Below are 18,284 nucleotides of genomic sequence, written 5' to 3'. Positions count from 1 at the left end.
GGAGGCAGCTTGGAGGGGGGGGGGTAACTTTGACAAGTATCCACTTACGCACTCAAGGGAACATAGAAGCAAAGAAAAATCTATTTTTTGAACACGTGGATACTTTACTAATTAATTTCTCAAATTATTTTGATGATCTCGATTTTACAAAATGTGCTTGGATGCCAGATACATTTATCAACGAAGAAGATAACGAATTTGAATTAACAAGTAATAAGACTTAACAAGCAACACAACAGCAACGCTTTAAGAAATTTATAATAAAATCTCTTGTGATACTTATCCTGATATATCAGCAGCCAAGTGAATCAATCGTACTCCAAACCATCTTCTGGACCATACTGTGGTGGTTTTTTGTGGATGGTGAAGCTCTCCCTTTTGAAAGAGTGCAGACAGTCTGGTATCATAATATCAATTTCTTTCTCTTTTTACTAGTATCAAAGCTTATTCCAATAGGCAATGCATAGACCTCCCCCCCCAAAAATAATCCCCCGGACCCTATCCCAAGTACTCCCAAAAGCGTTCAACCTCTTGCCTGGTCAAGTCAAATTTCTCAAAGCTCACATGAGGGGTCATTGATTAATGAAATGGTGGAAGTAGGGGTGTATGTCACTATCCAGGATGATAATGAAACTGAATTCAAGAGATCCAATCAAGAAGCTTAAAAAAGTGGAAAAAATTCTCCCCAATCAAAAACATATTCTCTGAGGCCAACCTGACTTTCATACATAATGATGATAGAAGGTAATAAGCTTACCTAAGCTATGGATGTCAGGTGACTGATTTTTCTTCTAACGATAATTTCGACAGGACCTGTGCCTGTCATCATCAGGTTAATTCAAATTTCTTGCCGGAAAGTAAAATCACTAAATAAATAAAACTAAAAACACTGAACAACACTAATTATGAGCCGAACCTGGAGTTATTGTTGTGCCATGGCCCGAATTTTGGTAGAGGCGTTGATGGCTGCTGTCCTGGTGGATCTTAAAGAGGTTGTGCCTTTAGGAAAGGGGTGGAGTCTTTTGTGAGTTTTCAATTTATGGGTGATTGGTTCCCAAATTTCGCTAATATGAAACTCACCATTGTCTTTATTAATGGCTGGTTTATTTTTAGCAATTTCCAAAGCTTCTCTGATTTTCTGCTTTAAGAGTTGTGGGACAATAGCAATAAGTTGGGCTTGGTCAAACTTAATGGAGTGGGAAGGGTTTTCAAAGATATGATGGGCCAATGCAGAGAAATTATCTTCCTCCTTTAGCTTTGTCTTTTTAAGGCAGGCATCAATGGAATCAGCATGTTCTTTTAATCGGTGATGTAGAGGTCTCATGGTACGACCTATATAGGTATCACCACAACTGCAAGGAATCTCATATACCCCTGGTGGATCTGAAGTAATCTTATCCTTGCCTTTGTTCAAGAAGGAGGAAATAGTCCTTCCAGAGGGAAAAAACACCTTAAAGCCAAGTTTAGTGAGTTTGGAACTTAAAATGTCAGTAATGCCCTTGATATAAGGTAATGACAAAAAGGGTTTATCATCTTCAATCTTAGGAGCGAAATTCTTGGTAATTCCACTCATCTTTCTCCTGAAAATAACCTTGTCAATGACTTTTCGGGGGTATCCGTTACCTATCAGAACATCTCTTATATAATCAAGTTCAGCCTTCAGCTCAAAATCAGAGGAGCACACCAGAAATGCTCTATCAACCAACGAATAGACTACAGAATTTTTAACTATAGGGTGGTTATAGGAGTCATATCTCAGATATCTATCACTATGAGTTGGCTTTCTATACACACTCAAGTCCAACCTAGTTTCTCGTTTTGTAATGAGGACATCTAAGAAGGGTAAATTGCAGTTATTTTCAAGTTCAATGGTGAACTTAATATCTGGGTCCTGCTTGTTAAAAATATTGAGAAAGGATATTAATTCGTCTTGTGCCCCATTCCAAATTATTAAGCAATCGTCAACATATCTCATGTAGAGTTGGAGATACTTGAAGTCCTGTTTGAAGATATTAGTTTCAATATGTTGTAGAAACACCTCGCTAAGAACTGGTGCCAAGGCTGATCCCATTGGTATGCCCCAAATCTGTTTATAAGTTTGATGCCTGAAAGTGAAGTAAGCATTGCTGAGACATAAAGACGTGAGAGTAATGATTTCTGTGGAGTCCAAGCAAGTCAGTTCTCTCCAGGAACCATCCTTTTCTAAAGCTGATTGTAAAGCTGGTATAAGACGCGGCAAGGGTATGCTGGTAAATAAAGATACAACATCAAAACTGCACATTGTGGTATTCTCCCCAATGTTGATGCTATTTAGCTTATCAACTACTTCTTTAGTATTTCTTATTGTGTGCTTGCTGCTGAGGGTTATGGATCTTAAAATACCAGCCAAATATCTTTCCAACTTCTGTGTGGCTGAACCTACTGTTGAGATAATAGGTCTAAGGGGTATATCTGGTTTGTGAATTTTCGGTACACCATAAAATCTAGGAATGACTGGTCTGACAGGAAGGAGGGTTCGGTAAAGTTTATCATTAATCCTATTGGTAAGGCTGAGATTATCCAGAGCTTTTTTGACATTATCATAAGCAACCTTTACAGCATTAACGTCAACTTTTTCATACACTTTATTGTCACTCAAGAGGTTTAATGATTTGCTGACATACTCAGTCTCATTAAGGATAACTATTGTATTGCCTTTATCAGCTTTGGTAATTATGATATTGGTATCATTCTTAAGATCTGTGAGGACTTTCATTTCATCTTTTGTTAGATTCTCCTCAGCAAGTTTCTTTTTGGAAAAACCTTTCCGTAGGGTATTAGAAACCAAGCCTTACCAATAGGATTAATGATAAACTTTACCGAACACTCCTTCCTGTCAGACCAGTCATTCCTAGATTTTATGGTGTACCGAAAATTCACAAACCAGATATACCCCTTAGACCTATTATCTCAACAGTAGGTTCAGCCACACAGAAGTTGGAAAGATATTTGGCTGGTATTTTAAGATCCATAACCCTCAGCAGCAAGCACACAATAAGAAATACTAAAGAAGTAGTTGATAAGCTAAATAGCATCAACATTGGGGAGAATACCACAATGTGCAGTTTTGATGTTGTATCTTTATTTACCAGCATACCCTTGCCGCGTCTTATACCAGCTTTACAATCAGCTTTAGAAAAGGATGGTTCCTGGAGAGAACTGACTTGCTTGGACTCCACAGAAATCATTACTCTCACGTCTTTATGTCTCAGCAATGCTTACTTCACTTTCAGGCATCAAACTTATAAACAGATTTGGGGCATACCAATGGGATCAGCCTTGGCACCAGTTCTTAGCGAGGTGTTTCTACAACATATTGAAACTAATATCTTCAAACAGGACTTCAAGTATCTCCAACTCTACATGAGATATGTTGACGATTGCTTAATAATTTGGAATGGGGCACAAGACGAATTAATATCCTTTCTCAATATTTTTAACAAGCAGGACCCAGATATTAAGTTCACCATTGAACTTGAAAATAACTGCAATTTACCCTTCTTAGATGTCCTCATTACAAAACGAGAAACTAGGTTGGACTTGAGTGTGTATAGAAAGCCAACTCATAGTGATAGATATCTGAGATATGACTCCTATAACCACCCTATAGTTAAAAATTCTGTAGTCTATTCGTTGGTTGATAGAGCATTTCTGGTGTGCTCCTCTGATTTTGAGCTGAAGGCTGAACTTGATTATATAAGAGATGTTCTGATAGGTAACGGATACCCCCGAAAAGTCATTGACAAGGTTATTTTCAGGAGAAAGATGAGTGGAATTACCAAGAATTTCGCTCCTAAGATTGAAGATGATAAACCCTTTTTGTCATTACCTTATATCAAGGGCATTACTGACATTTTAAGTTCCAAACTCACTAAACTTGGCTTTAAGGTGTTTTTTCCCTCTGGAAGGACTATTTCCTCCTTCTTGAACAAAGGCAAGGATAAGATTACTTCAGATCCACCAGGGGTATATGAGATTCCTTGCAGTTGTGGTGATACCTATATAGGTCGTACCATGAGACCTCTACATCACCGATTAAAAGAACATGCTGATTCCATTGATGCCTGCCTTAAAAAGACAAAGCTAAAGGAGGAAGATAATTTCTCTGCATTGGCCCATCATATCTTTGAAAACCCTTCCCACTCCATTAAGTTTGACCAAGCCCAACTTATTGCTATTGTCCCACAACTCTTAAAGCAGAAAATCAGAGAAGCTTTGGAAATTGCTAAAAATAAACCAGCCATTAATAAAGACAATGGTGAGTTTCATATTAGCGAAATTTGGGAACCAATCACCCATAAATTGAAAACTCACAAAAGACTCCACCCCTTTCCTAAAGGCACAACCTCTTTAAGATCCACCAGGACAGCAGCCATCAACGCCTCTACCAAAATTCGGGCCATGGCACAACAATAACTCCAGGTTCGGCTCATAATTAGTGTTGTTCAGTGTTTTTAGTTTTATTTATTTAGTGATTTTACTTTCCGGCAAGAAATTTGAATTAACCTGATGATGACAGGCACAGGTCCTGTCAAAATTATCGTTAGAAGAAAAATCAGTCACCTGACATCCATAGCTTAGGTAAGCTTATTACCTTCTATCATCATTATCCAATCAAAAACAATACCCCTCCCCATGATCCAACCCTCCCCTCACAAAACCTTCGAATATACTTAAAAATCACTCCAGATACCCCCTTTGAGATAAAAAAGATAGCTCTATTGAGGGTTGCAATCTTTAAAGTGTTAAAATCAATGTTCTCATTAAACATTAACCGTGATGGATCTCTGATAATAGCCCTCCAAGATTCTAAATCAGCAGATATATTATGTAATTCAAAATCTCTTCTTAACATACCAATAAAATATGTTCTCTGGACCCCAAACCAAAACCCAACTAAAATAGTAGTGTACAACATTCCTCCAGAAATTCCTATTCAGGATCTAAGAGAAGGGCTCTCTGACAGAACTGGTAACCCAATCCCAGAAGCTGATGTAACCCAATTGGGTAAACAAGATGCCAACAGCCAAAAGCTAATCAAGTCTTTCTTATTCACACTAAGGGAAGAAAATAATAACCTGAATCAGATATTCCTTTTTGGACAAAGGAAACCCCACAAGCCGTACAAGCCAAAACCTATCCAATGCCAAAAATGTTTAAAACTTCGACACACAAAAAACACATGCAGTGAAACATTACATGAATGCAATTTTTGTAAAATCTCCCACCCCACTGGAATGACAAATTGTAAAAACAATCAGCCAAAATGTATCAACTGCAATGGTGCCGACGATTCTACAATTAAAACTTTATATCCTGTATACAAAAAAACGAGCAGTAACACTCCAAATAGCAACAGAAAAAAGCATACCGTACCCATTTGCACCATGGAAGCAAATGCAGCTTAATCACACCTGACCAAAAACTCTATGAAACCACCCAACCCTCTCACCCACAGACCAACCATTCTACCAAAAGCATCAAGCACCCCCAATAAGACTCCTTCCTCAAAACAACCAAGCTCACACTCCTATAAGAGATATTCACCCTGGACAAACCATCTAGCCTCTGCAAGCAATGATAGAAGATCAGAACGGCCACCTCTCCCAAGTAGAAACGAAACAGAAGTATTATCGGGAATTAATCAAATTATCAACAAAAAGCCAGATGAAAATCCAAATGAATTAACACCTAACATGTGCCTTTTTTATACTAAATTCTAATGCAGTACAGTCAATGAACCTACAACAACCACAAAAAGCAAAAATCATAAGCGAATTGGCAAAATTGTACCTACCCAATCACATGAATATCCAAGCAAAAAAAATCTTGCTCTACTCCTAGCAAAGCAAAACATTGATACACAGCAATATGAAAATTAAAACAACAAAGCAGCATATTTCAATACTTCAGTGGAATGTAAGATCACTTTCAGAAAATAAGTTAAATGAACTTTTATCTTTTATGAATAATAATCCCATTGATATTGCTTGTCTTAGGGAAACCCAATTGACTAATAGCAAACAAACAAAGTCTCCAGGATATACTATCCTGAGAAAGGATAGGTCTTCACAGAGGAAAGGAGGTGACGTAGCTATAATTTTAAATAATAATATTAAATTTTTTGGTATTAATTTCCCAGATTTTTCAAATGATGTTGATGTTATTGGTATCAATGTCTGGATGAATAATACAGAAACATACATATTAAGTCTTTATAACCCTAATGGCCAGACTACAGATGCCATGGATTTTTTCACTTATATAACTAATTCTAATATGTTAAAAAACATAATCATCTGCGGGGATTTTAATGCCCACAGTCTTCTGTGGGGGGATAAGCCAGCAAACAAAGCTGGTAAGCTTATTGAAAGATTGATTTCAAATAATGTCGATTTAGCGATTGCTACCCCTCCTAATCTAAATACATATTTTAACCCCAAAAGTGGCAAATTCTCAACTATTGACCTACAAATTGTGTCAATAAATCTGAATAAAATTTATATTAAGAAAATTGAAAATCTATGCACTGACCATTATGCAATAGTCTCCTCTTTAAATGAACCAGCCAAAATTCTCCCACATATCCCTAAATATGTCAACACTAAAGCAAATGAGACCATGTTTAGAAATAAGCTTAATGATGAAATTCTAATTTTAACCCAGAAATCACATACCTCAGTTGTAACAGCTGACACACATGCTGAAGTTATGACATCTATACTATCAAATACATCTAATCATGCTATCCCCAAAACATCACCTAGGAAAACAACCCTTAAAGACACTCCTAAAGCATGGTAGACAAAAGATTGCCAAATTATTTGGAGAATAAAAAATGCAACTAGGAGAGCATACCTAAAAAAAATCCCCTGCTACATATTTGAGTAAATTACAAACAGAGGCTAATCTCAAGAGAACAATAATTAATGCTAAATATAATTACTGGAATAATTTTGCAAACAATCTTTCCAGAAAAATATGTGAGCCAATCATGCATAAACTTATAAGCAAAATCTGTGGGAAAAACATCTCCCAACCCACTTCTGTATGAACTAATACATGAGAATACTCACTATGACAATGACACTGAAAAGGCAAAATTATTTGCTACCCTTTTTTCAAAAAAGCTAACATCTAAAAGTAAGAATATCACCACCCAAATCTTGACAAATCCAATCTACCAGCCCCAACCAGGTTCAGAGTATATTAACCGTCCTTTCTCAATACATGAACTGAATAATGCAATACAACATATCAAGGCCAATGCTACAAGTAGCTATGATAATACACCCTACATGGATAAAGAATTGTACCCCTTTGAACAAACAGGAGCTCCTAAATTCCTATTACCATGCATGGGCCACATCCATATTTCCTAATATCTGGAAATGTTCATCTCTCCTACCAATTTTGAAGAAAAATAAACCTAAACATGACCCTGAGTCATATAGACCTATAATGATTACTCCTGTGCTGGGAAAAATAATGAAGAAAATGATTTACCATCGGCTGCTATGGTTTGTTGAGAAGAATAATCTGATACCACATACTCATACTGGCTTCAGGAAACACCACTCATCAACAGTTGCTTTCATATTGTTAACAAATGCAATAAATGAATCCCTATCGAAAAATAATGTCTAACTGCTGCATTCCTAGACTTTGAAGGAGCATATGATAATGTTGACCACCAGATTCTTTTAGTTAAACTTGCACATCTTGGACTACCCCCCAAACTTGTGTCCTTCATCGAATCTTTCATAGAAGACCGAAGTTTCATTGTTTGTGTAGATTCAGCATCTTCACCGAAAACTACAATAACCATAGGCCTTCCACAGGGTGCAGTCCTGAGTTGCCTCCTCTTCTCACTATTTCTTTGGGACATGAGCCTCCCACATACCAATCTGCAGTATGCTGATGATCTGGTATTATGGGCAATTGGCAAAACCTTTGAGATTGCACATTCAAAGTTACAAAATGCACTTTTCCAATTTGAAAAGTTTTCTCAAAAGTCCACTTTACCCATTGCACCCACTCCAAAATTATCCAATTCCACCATAAGCGAAATAATTCTAATGCAAGGATGACACTTAATGGAATACTTATTCTAGAGGACAATCAAATTAATTAACTAAACCTCATATTCGACCAAAAACTAAACTTCCACCTTCACATCACAAATACAATAAAAAAAAATGCTATAGAAAAATAAGAATAATTAAAAGGCTACTAGCCACACCTTGGGGCTGTAATGAGAAAACACTACTCCAATTTTATAAATCACATATAAGGCCCATATTGATTATGGCCTCATAGTTTATGGTGTTTGTGCTAAGACCCATATGCAAAAAATCGAAACGACACAAAATGATGTATTCCGTCTCATACTTGGTCTTGGGAAACCAACAAATAGTAAGTTTCTGCTTACTGATAGTGGACTATCACCAATAAATGAAAGAAGAAGACCTCTGCTAATTAATTACCTTACAAAAATTGAAGCTAATGATTATCCTACCCTGCATAACTGGTTAAGAAATCCATCTATATTTAGAGGCATTGCAAATGTATATGCAAATACCCAGAAGAAGTTCCCAGTGCCAGCAAAATCTATTGCACCCACATCCCCCCCCCATGGAGTTGGTCAATCCCCATAATAAACACTGACTTCTCAAAGGGGACCAAAGAACTTACCCCCATTGCTTTTATACAAAAAAAAAATTGCCAAGCTCAATAATGTTGCATATAAAAACTATTTCCAAATCTTTGTTGATGGGTCCAAAATGAATGAGAAAGTGGCAAGCGGGGCGTTTACTCCAACCCATAATATTAATTTAGGAGAGAGATTACACGATAATGCATCTGTAATGTCTGCCAAGTTAAATGCCATAATGATGACATTAGAGTTCCTCATGGTTAATGAATATATGACTGTAAATTTTAAAAATATTATAATATATTCTGACTCTTTATCAAGCCTTGAGCTGCTTTCTTCAGCTTCTCAATATAAGATGGATATTGACACATTTCTTTGTGTTAGGATTATTAATATTCTCGCTTCAAAAGGTATTTTAACTCATCTCCAGTATATTCCAAGCCACTTGGGTATAAAAGGTAACCATAAGGCAGATGAAAAAGCAAAAAATGCTTTAAATATTGACCAGCCAAGTGGGAGACTAATCCCCATTAGAGATATTTACCACTGAAGACTTACAGACGTACTGATAAATAATAAGAATCCAACCCTATCACCTTTCTCCAGTAAGCACCTTTCCAAGATTTATCATAGAATTCGGTCAGGTTCAAATGGGCTAAATTTTCAGGCGTTTTCATATCAACTCCGTAGTTCAAGTGGTGAAGTTCCCTTTTTCCCCCTTTGCGGGTCATTTAATCTTAAAAATAAAACAATAGATCATTGCCTATTTGAATGTTATATGCTGACGTCTGCACAGTATACCCTGCAATGTAAAATGATAAAATGCTTCAAACACCACAAAATTCCACTAACAGCCAAGAGTCTTGCTGACCATACTTGCACACAGAGCACAGAACTCAATATATATTCTCTTATAATTCAACTGCTTGTATCAAAAGATATACTGCAAGAAATCTGAGCAGATACAAGATAAATTCGAAAAACCACCTCCGTAGTTTTGTCCCTCTCACAGAGTGAGTCAAAAGGAAAAGGGCTGAATAGCCTCGACTGAAAAGCCCCCTCCTGCTGAAAAAGAAGATGAAGAAGATTGAAAACTTGATTGAATTAGCTTGTGATAATTATTTGAAAAATATTTACAGAGTGCATCTCTCATTCAATTTTGGCTAGGAATTAAGAGTGAATATGATATGTTGTCAAATAAAACTTATTAAGCATTGATATAGTGTGCATAATCATAATTTTGAGAAAAAAAGAGCGGGGGAGGAGGCCTAGTTGCCCTCCGATTTTCGGTTAATTAAAAAGGCAACTAGAACTTTTAATTTTCTACGAATCTTTTAAAAATACTTTAGCGTAAAGAGCGAGGTATTAGGAGGAGGTGAGCCCCTCATATGGGTAATAATTTCTGTTCGTTTTAAGTTTTAATGCTGCTCCTTACTTCCAGCTGAAAAAAAACTTTTTCATATTTATTTTTTCATTGTTTTTTTTTAAGTAATGCTAGTAAATCCTGCGCTCCCTTCACGGAAATTTTCTTCGCCCATGACAAATTCCTCGATGGAAAGTTCCCCCAGCATATCCCCTTCTTCTCAACCCCTGCCTCCAACCAAAAAATCCTCCTGAAAACGCCTGTACACTTCCCAATAACCATTGCTGTATGTAAGCACTGGTCAAAGTTTGAACTTGTAACCCCTCCCATGGGGACTGTGGGGGAGTAAGTCGTCCCCAAAGACATAGTTATAAGGTTTTTTGACTACGCTGAATAAAATGGCTATCTCAGAATTTTGATCTGTTGACTTTGGGAAAATAATTAGCGTGGGAGGGGGCCTAGGTGCCATCCAATTTTTTTGGTCACTGAAAACGGGCACTAGAACTTTTCATTTCCGTTAGAATGAGCCCTCTCGCAACATTCTAGGACAACTGGATCGATACGATCACCCCTGGGAAAAAAAAAACAAACAATCAAATAAACACGCATCCGTGATCTGCCTTCTGGCAAAAAATACAAAATTCCACATTTTTGCAGATAGGAGCTTCAAACTTCTACATTAGGGTTCTCTGATACGCTGAATTTGATGGTATGATTTTCGTTAAGATTCTATGACTTTTAGGGGGTGTTTCCCCCTATTTTCTAAAATAACGCAAATTTTCTCAGGCTCGTAACTTTTAATGGGTAAGACTAAACTTGATGAAACTTATATATTTAAAATCAACATTAAAAGCGATTCTCTTTATGTAGCTTTTGGTACCAAAGTTCCATTTTTTAGAGTTTTGGTTACTATTGAGCCGGGTCGCTCCTTACTACAGTTCGTTACCACGAACTTTTTGATCATGGAAATAATTTTACATACTGACACCATAGAGAAACAGAGATAATATATGTAAAAATGTTGTGATTCAAAAACTTTTGCTCTCTTTACAGGTTTGAAATGTTATACAGAAAAACCAATGAAAGAGAATTTAATTTTCTGTTCTTTTTATTGGCTTAAAACTTAATACAGGACCACAAGAGGACAAAACAGGTCTAAAAATCAGGGTTATTTAGCTCTGCATCCTGACATACACTTGAAGCACAGGAAAACATATCAAAGATGTAAACCAGTAAAATTAAAGCACATTTTTTACCGTAGAGCAATAGAATCCCAGTGTACCCAATTCTTCAGTTCGGGACGGGGGTCAGTGGCGTGAATCTGTAAGCTTAGCCCGAGTCAAACCCAGCTCTAAATGGGTAACTGGAGAAATCTGGAGAAGGTAAAAAGGAAGGGTGTGCGAAAGCACAGGATGGCTGGCCCCCAGCCCCCCATTGCACTTCCTGGCTGAAGGGCCAAGAAACGGAGATCAGCGCCGCCGGTACGGACTGTAAAGTCTAATGCCGTATCCTTTACCTTTTCCTACCTTTTTTTTTTCTTTCGTGTATGTTGCTACAATTTGATGCGCATAAAACTTACCAAAATTTATTACTATAACAATAATATACCGCCAGTTTTAGTAATTATGTTTTCATCAAACATACTTTCTAAAATATCTTTCAAAATCATGTAGCTTATATACCATCAAAAGAAAATAATGAAAAAGAAAGTATATTTACCTCAATACTTTAACTGAATCTAGCAGAGGATGAGAGTCTTCTAAACTCAATTTGGGTCTATTTAGATAATCTATCATCTTCTGCCAAAGTTGGTCCTTGAGAACTTCATTTTCAGGTAAAAGGATTGAGCTCTGGAGAAAAATTGTAATGTTTGTATTTATTCTAATGACACAAAAAACGCAAACATCTGTAACTACTACAGCTGGAACAACAGTTAAAAAACCTTAGAGTATATTGTAGTTTTTATTCCTGCCCATCTGAATTCTTAATAAGTGCAGAATTATTATATAAAATTGGTTAGATATTGTTGTTTTAGGGCTAGCTCTGAGAATCTAGTAAAATTTGGGGCTTCTTTCTAATACTCTTCAAAAAGTAACAAAAGCAAGAGAAGTAACAAATTGGCCCAAATTTTTTAGTTATTACTGCATAGGGGTAGAGAGTTGCTCCTAGCACTCCCACTTCAGGGTCCTTAAATAATAAGCAAGCAATATCAGTAGCTTTTCAAACAGTTCATGGTAAGTAAGAAGCGACTCAGCCCAACAGTAACCAAAACCATAAAACGGGGGTTGAGGTTTTAAGCTCAAATGTACAATAATGTATTTGATTTTTTTTGCCTCAAGAAAGATCTGTCGAGGAATCACCAGAGCAGAACAAAACCAGGCTTGCAGCTTTACGTCAACGAAGGCGTATCGTGGAACCACCAGAGCAACGCAAAACCAGGCTTGCAGCTGACAGAGATATTAATAAAAGAAGGCGTGTCGAGGAATCACCAGAGCAACACGGAACCAGGCTTGAGGCTTTACGTAAACGAAGCCGTGTCGAGGAACCTCCAGAGCAACGTGGAACCAGGCTTGCGGCTGACAGAGTTAGTAAAAAAAGAAGGCGTGTCGATGCATTACAAAAGCAATGTGTGTATAATCTTCTGGCATTTAAGTACTGCCCTTCCGATGATTATAGCTTGAATCGAGATGATCAAATCAGAACTATGTCTGAAATCTATTCCTATTGCAAGGCCTTGAAATTTAATGGCGAAACAATGGGAATGTGTTGCGCCTCAGGAAAAGTTAAGCTTCCTCAACTCGCTGTACCACCAGAGCCATTAAAAACTTTGCTTACTAGGTATGCGTCTGAATCGAAGCGTTTGTTAACAAACATCAGGAAATATAGCTCATGTTTCCAAATGGCGTTGTTCGGTGCCTAAATCAGAGATCAAGGTCATTTTATGCCTATTTCAAAGTAAAAGGGCAAATTTATCATAAAGGAGGCTCCCTTCTATCATTCTCAGGTGAGCATCACAAAATTTTTGCAACTGTACTTTATCAGTGATAGCAATGCTGAATCGAATGCAAGTTACAAAATTTTTCCCGACGTTGAAAGGACTATTGGTTCCCAGTTGCAACCTTTTTTCCACAAAAATAGTAATTTAGTGCTTCTGTTCAAAACATCAATCGAATTGATGCCTACTGATACGCATAAAATTGTTATTTCCGCTGACAAAACGCCTACAGCTGAACATGTGCGTAGATACAATGCTCAAACTATCAACGAAGTGGCAATCGTTATGGTCGGTGATCAGTTCTTACCTAGATATATTATTTCTTATAGGAGAAACAATCAGTTGACAAGAATTGCTGAAACTCATCAATGCTATGATGCCCTACAATATCCAATCATTTTCGGGGATGGAGCCGACGGCTATCACTTTAATATTAAATTGATAAATCCAGCCACTAACAAAGAAATGGATAAGAAATGCAGCGCAATGAAATATTATGCCTATAGATTAATGATTCGTCAAGATGAAGAGAGTTACATTTTAAAATGCCGTCAATTAATTCACAATACATCGTTGGTATGTATGCAAAGATTGAACCAGAACGTTTGCTATTCATCCGTCTGAATCAGACCAAGCTCCCCTCTGAACAATACCATTCATTTGCGAGATGCAGTTATAAATGACAGTAATTCCACAACATTGGAAGAGTAACAATTTTACCTTCGTCATATGCTGGCAGTCCGCGTCATATGCATGAATATGCTCGATATGCCATTGCGTATGTTCGTCTCTATAGTCGTCCAGATTTATTTATGACATTTACATGTAATCCATCTTGGGACGAGAGCTTTTACTTCCTGGACAATCGCCGGCTCATATACATGACATTACGGCACGTGTCTTCCGGCAAAAGTTGAAATCACTGACAAATTTTAGAGTAAAACTTAAAATGTTTGGGCCTGTGCGATGCTGGTTGTACTCAGTGGAATGGCAAAAGCGAGGATTGCCATATGCACATATACTAATTTGGTTATTTGATAAAATTTCTTCTAATGAAATTGACGATGTGATTTCCGCTGAAATACCTAATGTAGACGTCGATAGGGGATTACATGACATTGTGGTAAAAAATATGATACCTTGTGATCCTTGACTTTTAGTACCTAACACAATTACCAGCAATGATGGATACCCTTTATGTAGAAGAAGGTCTACCAAAGATGGCAGAAAATCAGCAATCATAAAGTCGCGTAATCGTTACATCAAAGTAGATAACCAGCGGGTCTTTCCATATTCACCTTTATTATCGAATGCATACAATGTACACATAAACGCGGAATATTATAATTCCGTAAAGGCAATCAAATACATCTGTAAATACGCCAACAAAGGCAGCGACATGGCAGTCTTTGGATTGCAGTCCGAAATCAGTGATATCGATGAAGTCGTATAATATCACCAAAGAAAGGCAAGAAGTTTTCAAACTGGCACGCAACAAATTCTACAAGAAGAACGTGTGGACCATGAGAGGAGTTATTTACGTGAAAAGAGGCTCCCAAAATATTCCGTGTAAATTGATTAGTGATGCAGTTGAAATCCATGATTTCGCTAATAAGCCGTCGATATCATAAATAAATGGTGGTTTCTTGTCTTTCTTGTGATTGTGAACTATGCACCGCTTCCAGATTTTCTTGGATTCCCGTTTAAAATTAGATGCGATATTAAATACGTCTATTGGTGGTAATAAAGATGTGCCTTATGCAAAAAATTTACCCGACTGTGATTTTTCTTCAGAAGGTACATTAGAGTGTAAGCCCGACAGATGTAAATTCCCGGTCACAGTGTTTCATGTTAATGCTCAAGGTTTACAAAGTGCGTATAATGAACTCAAGTATTTGCTATCATCTAGTACAAAAGATATTGTGGCCATATGTGAACCGTTTTTGTCTAGTTCTTCACCTATGTCTATGTTCGAGGTTCCTATGATGAAAAGTGTATCTCACAGTAGGAAATTGAATGCACGAGGTGGACAGGTGATCTGTATTTGCCAGGATTGGTCTTTTAGTGTAAAAGAGAATATATCAATTTGGGAAGAGGGTTTATGTGAATTGCCATTTGTGGAAATTAACCCCACGAGTGGTGGTTCGTTTATATCTGGTTCAGTAAATAGACCTTCATCGAGTAACTCAAAAAGTTTTTTCGAGGTTTTCGAGTCAGTTCTTTTAAAACTCAGCGAGTAAAGGAAACCAGATATTATATCAGGGGACTTCAATTTTGATTTGCTGAATTTAGATCTTAGTACTCATAAGGAATTTTTGAATAGTATGCTGTGTGCTGGTTTTCTTCCAAGCGTTTCTCTCCCAACTAGAGTTACAAATACTACAGCACCACTGATTGATAATATTTTTTTTCTGTTAATTCAGTTAAAGCCCTGAAAGCCTCTGTAATTTTATCTGATATGTTGGACCATTTCCCGGTGAGTGTTCTTCTGGATTTAGGGAGAGTTAATACTCGTTCTTGAGATGGTACTTCACATAAACGATTTGAGTGGATTGATTTTAAGCTACTACGCGAACTAATCAATAGTAACGATTGGAGTCTAATTTATGGTTCGAACGATGTTAATGTTGCATTTTCTAAATTTATTTCTGATATGACACGGCTCAGAGAGGAGGCTACTATAACCAATGCTGTCACTTACTTGAAGTACTTTTACTTGAAGTACTACTTAAGTAAAATTTTCCATTACTTGTACTTGTACTAAAGTAAAAACTCTAGGGTGTACTTATTACTTGATATTTAAGTAAGATTACGAAATACTTATTACTTAAGATACTTTTAATGTACTTGTTTTTCAAATACTTTTCAAATACTCTTGTATGTGTGTGCTTTGGCAATGCACAAAAAAAACACTGCGTAATAGACACATCTATTATCAAAAACCGTAACAAGTTGCTGAGAACAGATGGTGGTGAATAAACCGAATTCCCGACAGCATGTTTAAAGAAGAAGCAGGACCTTTTATGTCATAAGCGTCTTTAATCTCAAACTAACTGAAAAGTCAGCATGGCCAAACAGCTTCCATTTATACTTCAAGGGAGGTACTTTACTGTGAAGGGGGAAATTGACCAAGACGGGTCTGTGAATGCATCCTGCAAGTTTTGCCCCAACAAAACCGTAAAGGGACACCTACATGCAACGACCAACTTCCACAAGCATTTGAAGGTAACTGACTCCTATTTTCTGCCTATTTGTATTTATGTCATGTGTCTTTTTTCTTTATTGTCATGATTAGCCTTATTCCATCAATTAATGGGCCACCCATTGGTAAATGTCAACTTTCTTTCCAAGTGCTCAAAAGTGCATATTACTGCATATAGCAAGATTCTCATGATCGCATGTTGTTTCTTTGTCATTATTACAGAAGCGGATCCATTTTTTCGCTTCTAAAATCCCCCTCCAATGAAACTAAAAATACGTAAAATAGGCTTGCGGTAAATTTATGGCAATTCATATAGGCTAACTGACTTACCAATAAAGTCAACTATGCCTTTTTTATGCTCTTTACGAATATAATAATTGCTTCTACCATAAATTCAAACTTAAGCACTTTTTGAGCTCTTAAAAATGACGAATTTTCAAAAAAATATGACAGTTCATGTAAATGGCTTACCAATAAAATGAACATACCACTCGATGCCTTTTTTTTTATGGCACTTGGTATTAACCAAGTGACATATAGCAATTGCAAAGTTGGTCAGTCTGTCTGTCTGTCAGTCCCGGTTTTACTACTTTAGGCACTTCCAGGTAAGCTAGGACAATGAAATTTGGCAGGCGTATCAGGGATCGGACCAGATTAAATTAGAAATAGTCTTTTTCCGGTATTGACCATCTGAGGGGGGAGTGGCGGCCTATTAATTCGGAAAAAAATAGAAGTATTTTTAACTTACGAATGGTTGATCAAATCTGCAAAGCACGCCTTAGAAAAAGACCTTAACTTCAGGAGAGCACTGTTAAACGTCAGAGCAAAGTGTCAGTCAGTGTGGAATTCATTAAGCCACAGCTCAAAGAATAACGTTCTTGTCATGGATGTTTTTGAGAAAAGGTTGATTCACCCTAATAATACAAGATGGAACTCTGAATATGATGCACTGAAAAGAATTCCTGAATGCCAACAAGCTGGAAAACTGACCACAGTTTGCGACGTACTAAAGAAAACCAAGATTTAAGCAAAATGTGATAGACTTTCTAATCGAATATGTCTCTGTACTGGAACCTATAGCAATAGCCCTTGACATGCTCCAGGTAGAAGACAAAGCTTTCTTCGGGATAATTTTCCTACCGTTCGGTTACTAGAAAGAAAGCTGCAAAAGCTCCAGCTATCTGTCAAGTATACAAAGGCACTGGTTGGGACCCTGTTAGAAGGACTTAAGCAAAGGTTTCCATTCCTCGGTGGACCTCCATCTCTTTATGCTGACTACCACCTGGCCACCAGTTCTCATCCCTATTTTAAAGATAAATTTGTTATAGATGAAGACAAGAAGACTGTTGTAAGAATGCTTGTGAACAAGGCAAAGGTATTAGGAAATAAACAGAGTACCAGCAAAGACATAGTTGGATTTGAGTTACTGAGATCTCCACAGAATTTCTTTGAAATGTCTGAAGAAAAGGAAGCAACCATTCAGTCGGATGAAATGAAAACAACAAGAGTTGAAGTCTTACGTTATCCAAGTGACTCTAGACAAGATGTGTCAGTTTTGAGACACTATCCTATGGTGGAGTTGGTTTTTCGGAAGTTCAACTGCATACCACCTACATCAGCGCCAGTGGAGCGTCTTTTTTCGAAGGGGGGAGTGATTCTCTGTCCAAGGCGTAGCTCCTTGGCAGATCACAGGTTCGAAAGCCTGGTTCTTCTCAAAGCTAATAGGAGCCTAAAAAATTGAATGTTATGTGCCAACTTTTTATTCCTTCTGCAATAAAATTCTTCAGTGTTAAAGATTTCTCAGTTGACAGAGGGGCTACTGTGGTATTGGCCTCTTACGTTCGTTTATACAAATAGGTGGGGTTAGACGTGAAGAAGAGCTCCTGATTCGCTTGGCTCAAGTATTAATCACGGGGTTGTGTTTAGTTTCTGAAAAACAGATACATGGACTAAAGAAATACCTGCATGCCGGCTTTCAATAAAGACCTGGCACTACTAGAAAACAGGGGATTACCTGGGATGTGTCAAT

General features: G+C 37.2%; 1 protein-coding gene across 1 annotated transcript in view; it reads right to left on the bottom strand.

Annotated features, from left to right (window-relative positions):
* Nucleotides 1–18,284, bottom strand: part of LOC136038629 (synembryn-A-like) — a 148,265-nt gene that overhangs the window by 112,669 nt on the left and 17,312 nt on the right. The window contains exon 2 of the mRNA XM_065721865.1: nucleotides 11,778–11,908. Within this exon, the coding sequence (XP_065577937.1) occupies nucleotides 11,778–11,908 (131 nt within the window). The remainder of the gene's footprint in view (nucleotides 1–11,777; nucleotides 11,909–18,284) is intronic.

Source organism: Artemia franciscana, chromosome 18, assembly GCF_032884065.1.
Source record: "Artemia franciscana chromosome 18, ASM3288406v1, whole genome shotgun sequence".
In the NCBI taxonomy this organism is placed as follows: domain Eukaryota; kingdom Metazoa; phylum Arthropoda; class Branchiopoda; order Anostraca; family Artemiidae; genus Artemia; species Artemia franciscana.
The sequence above is the reverse complement of the archived record's forward strand: the minus strand, read 5'-3'. Positions and strand labels throughout refer to the sequence as shown.